At 33.6% G+C, this 4,983-nt stretch overlaps 1 protein-coding gene across 1 annotated transcript; it reads right to left on the bottom strand.

Moving 5' to 3' along the window:
* Nucleotides 1–367: 367 nt before the first annotated feature.
* On the bottom strand, nt 368–1,719 carry LOC107892898 (NAC transcription factor ONAC010-like). Its single transcript, NM_001326801.1, is given in 3 exon segments — nt 368–842; nt 921–1,210; nt 1,310–1,719. Coding segments are annotated over 3 exon segments (1,032 nt in total). The 5' UTR covers nt 1,641–1,719; the 3' UTR covers nt 368–431.
* Between the last annotated feature and the right edge of the window lie 3,264 nt (nt 1,720–4,983).

Here is a 4,983-nt window from a genome sequence, read left to right as displayed (position 1 = left end):
TTGGGACAAGACCCACCAATTACTTTAGTCTCATTCTATTTGAATTAGATTTCATTTCCATACTAATTAAATTCACTTGCTAAATGATGTAACAGTTAACATTGAGCTTACATTCTTAAATAAAGGTAAATGGAAAATCTCTTCTATTTTCTTTACTTTGCAAGCTTTTATGTAATTATTATGTCAACTTCTTTCTCATTTGATTATTTCTATGTGCTGATATCAGTTTCAAAAATACAGATAAAATTAGATGATTAACTTGAATGTTAGCAAATCAAATAACCAAAATATATAAACATAAAGGAAGTGACAAAAAGTGGAGAAATACAGAAACATGAAGTAATTCCGAGAAAATACAAAAATAATACCAAAGTCAACCTCTTCACTTTTTGTTTACTAATTCCAAGAAAATACAAAAATAAGACCAAAAATCAATCTCTTGTATTCATTTCTGAGTTGGTAGAATTTTTGGTTGCAGTATCGGGTGAGAAAACATTATCCACATTGATCAAAGCTTCAACACTAACGTCTAGTTGTGGGGGAAAATCGAAACTCCAAACGTCTTCTTGTTCCAATCTATCGTTTAGATATTTGGTAGGAAAAGACGATGGAAATTGATCATTAAAAATGTATTGAAATTCAGGAAATGCTTGATTCATAAAATTACCACCCATCCCCATTCCCATTCCCATTGTGCTTAAATAATTCATCGTGTCCTCCGAACCCATCATCTCATCTCTTTCTTGTTTTTGAGTCAATGCCAATCCATCTTCAGTTTTGGTTTGCGTTCTCCCAGATTTATCAACTTTTTTGTAAATCCTACATAGAACATAATCATCTAGCTGCAACCAATAATAATCAATCAACACCAATAATGGTCAAACATGTCCAAAAAGCTATTTAAATTTAAGAATTTATACCCTCATGTCAGTGTAACCCTCTTTCTTGCTGCACAAGGGAGGAGGATCGTTCACTCTATATTCATGCATAATCCAACTAGTTTTATCACCTTTAGGAGGTCTTCCTTTGTAAAAAACCAATGCCTTCCTATATCCCACAATACGATCTTTAAATCGAACTTCTCGATCAGCACCGGTAGCCTTCCAGTACCCACCCACGGCTGCCCGATTAGGTCGGGTTCCATTTCGGTACTTCTTATCTCTAGGGGTAAAGAAATACCACTCTTTTTCTCCATATTGTTTATATAGTTCTAATTAAGAAACAATAAAACAATAAAAAATAATCATAAAAAAAACAATGCATTCAATCTTGATTCAAATAGACGAAGATGTTCATTTGATGATAATACCTGCAAGTCTTTCAGGATTATATTGATACAAATTAACTTCCACGATCCTATTCTGAGGCAAAGGTAAATTCAAGACCTTTTTCTTCAAATAATAAAGCACAAGCTCTTCATCGAGCGGACAAAACCGATATCCCGGAGGGAATGAATCAAGATAGCCATCATCATCAACCTTGTCTTTGTTGTTGGTACCGTTTACAATGGGTTCCTCGTTCTCGGGTGCCTCAACAATGCCGAGGGCGTCGCTGGAGGATGCATGGTGAAGAGACAGTGGTGGGATCTTTTCAGGTGTTTGGTTGGTATCACAAAGCTCACGTTTAGGTTCAACTTCCATGCTCAGGTAGCCAAGATAGGAAAATCAATGGGACGAAGAAGAATTCTAAATGTAATCCAACATTTAAACCATTAATAAATATAATCTGATTGGTTTGTTTCACTTTATCTTTTAAAAAATCTCTGTTTGTTTTGAAAGATTTTGAATGTATATCAAAGCCATATCATTATCGTATCAACAAGATTTTAAATCTTTTTTAAATCCTCAATCACAATATTATATAAGTTTGAGATATTTTTGTAGTCTTACCTTCTAGAGGGAATAAGCCATACCTGCTGACTTCATATGAATGCATTTTTATTTTTAATTAAACAGAAATGTAGACCGACATAAATTGAAAATTTTCTATTTTCAGTCCACCCTTATTTGAATTGGTTAGGTAATGTTTCATTTACAATTTTCCAATGCCTAAGATCATATGTGTTGAATCAATTTCAATATATAGTTTAAAGTGTTTCGTATGTTCATTTGGTTGATTGTACAATTGTTATTACAATGAGGAGGAGGTGAGATTCAAAGAATTATGGGTAAATATTATATAAAAAATAACCTATTGATTTATTATTAATTTGATATGTACCAAAACATATGAATATATATAATAACTGCAATTTTTGAACTTAAAAAGAAATTGATTTCTTTATTGATTAATAAATTAAAAATAATAATGATTTGAGCTCTTAATATAAGTTTTCGGTTTGTGGATTTTAGTTTAGAGTATTTTGCTTCTTAATTCAATTGTATTTTGTATAATTTCAGTTTACATCATAATTAAACTAAAATTATACTTATATTGTATTTTAACATGTAAACTTAAATATATATATATATATATATATATATAGAACTTATACATGCTGGGTAAGTCTCAATACCCTACCCCCTTTAAAAAGTTGTTTTAAATATTGCTTGAAGGTATCAATACTTGCAAGACTTGGCCTGGAAAGTTCTTAAAAAGGTTTAGAAACATGTTTTTGAGTTTATATAACACGTTATAGGACAATTTATTATGAGAATTTTTAGATTATTTTGTTATATAAAAAACCATTGAAAATACAAGCAAACTGCTAGGTTAATAATGATTTAGTTAGATGGTTGGAGTCAACTCTTGTATCTTCCCAGAAGTTTACTAACATGACGTCTCCCATATTTGCAACTTGTTAAGCAATCCGAAGCTGCTCCTGAAATTGTATCAGAATCCTTGTGAGGTGGCGAGTTCCAAAATCGATACAAGGCCTTATGCAAAGAAGCAGAGGATACATAGGTTGTTGGCAAGTTATTAGGTATAAAAGCTTTTTACAATAATGATATTATAATAATAATAAAAATAATAAAACTTGTGGAGTTGGAACGTGCATCATCTAAGAAAGCATGATTGTATGGGTTTATTAGCGAAATTATTTTTTGTTGAAAAGAAATGTTGAAAAATGCTCGAGAGTCTACTTCAGGCAAATTACTTGCTGTATTTTTGGACATTTAGGAGTAATATTTGAAGCTGACTTCGTAAAATTGGAAGCTATAAAAGTTGGTCTTGAGATGTTTGGCAGGCTCCTTGACGGAAGCAGCATCCGAAGTTATAGTCGAATCAGATTTACTGTGGCTACTTAGTGGGTATATCAGGGTATGTCTTAGGTTTCCCAGTCGGATGTTGATAAGTTGAATGTCACGTCCAACACTTTTGGGTGTTTATTTGATGCTCCTAACTGATCTTGTTTTTATGCTAGTTCTGGCTAGAGCAAAGTTGTATTTGTTATTCATGGGTTTGAGGCAGTATTTTTGGAACTATGGTGTAGTTTTGTCTAGTTTGGTCTTAGGTGATGGGGTAGACTATTATTTAAGTCCATCTCAATACGACCACCCAAATTTTGGAATATGAATTCATTAAGAGTGAGAACTTAACCTTATGCATGTACATCGTTCGCCCTAGGGATAGTGTTGTGCGGAAGCGTGTAAAAGAGTAAAATTATTGTACTAAAAAATCACACTAAGTTCAATTCCCAGGAAAGAGAGGTGGATCACAAGGATCGCTTAAGTACCAGGTCCTTCCTAGCCAGAATATCCCTCAATCGTAATTTAATAGCACAATAAATCACTACAATCACACTCACAATTCATGCAGAATAATACAATAAAGAACACAAGAATTTAATGAGGTTCAGCAAATTTTGCCTACGTCCTCGGGCACTACCAAATATATTTCACTCCAAAATACAAGTGAGAATTTACAAAGAGAGAGAGAAAACAATGCCTTAAGTAGAGAATGGCAAGTTTGAGATACAGAATGAGAGATGGTCATGCTTATTTATAGTTGAGGTTCAGGGATCAACTTGCAAAGTCACTTTACAATTAGGGACCATATATTGTAAATATCTCAGATTTTATTATGCCAATATCTCGATACCCATATCTTTGACTTTCCAATATTTGATACCCATATATTTGACTTTCTATTATTTGATACCCATATCTTTGATTTTCCATAAATATGGATAATTCCCAATAATCTCCACCTTGAAGATTTGATTCGAGTAATCTTATCTTCACACAATTCTCTCTGCCTTTGTCAACAACACTTGATAGTGCCTTCTTCAACTGTTAAACATGTAGAATATTGATCAAGTTCAAACAATGTTCGAACTTAATTGTTGTTACCACCTTGGTTATCATATCTGCGGGATTATCTACAGTCTTAATCTTCTGAAGGTGAATTTTCCCCTTATCAATAATTTCCCGCACAAAATGGAAACGTACGTCGATATGCTTTGTACGTGCATGATAGACTTGATTCTTTGCTAAATGAATAGCACTTTGACTATCACAATACACATTAATATTCTCCTGAACCAATCCCAAGGTTTTAACCATACCTTGTAACCAAATAGCTTCCTTTACAGCCTCTGTTACAGCCATGTATTCAGCTTCTGTGGTTGACAACGCAACTGTAGGCTGCAGTGTAGACTTCCAACTTATTGGTCCTCCAGCAAGAGTAAACACATAACCAGTGGTTGATCTTCGTTTGTCCAAATCACCGGCATAATCAGAATCAACGTACCCAACAACACCTTTACCAAGTGTAGTATCCTGCTTGAACAGTAATCCAATATCTATGGTCTTATGAATATACCGTAGAATCCATTTCACAGCTTGCCAATGTCCTTTTCCAGGATTATGCATATACCTGCTCACTATGCTAACTGCCTGTGAAATGTCGGGTCTTGTACACACCATTGCATACATCAAGCTACCTACTGCATTAGAATACGGAACTTGTAACATGTATTCTTTTTTCGTATTTGTCAAAGGAGATAGTTGTGCAGAAAGCTTGAAATGAGAAGCCAACGGG

Source organism: Gossypium hirsutum, chromosome D09 (assembly GCF_007990345.1).
Source record: "Gossypium hirsutum isolate 1008001.06 chromosome D09, Gossypium_hirsutum_v2.1, whole genome shotgun sequence".
Lineage (NCBI taxonomy): Eukaryota > Viridiplantae > Streptophyta > Magnoliopsida > Malvales > Malvaceae > Gossypium > Gossypium hirsutum.
Note: the sequence above shows the minus strand (reverse complement) of the source record. Positions and strands in the feature narration are given on the sequence as shown.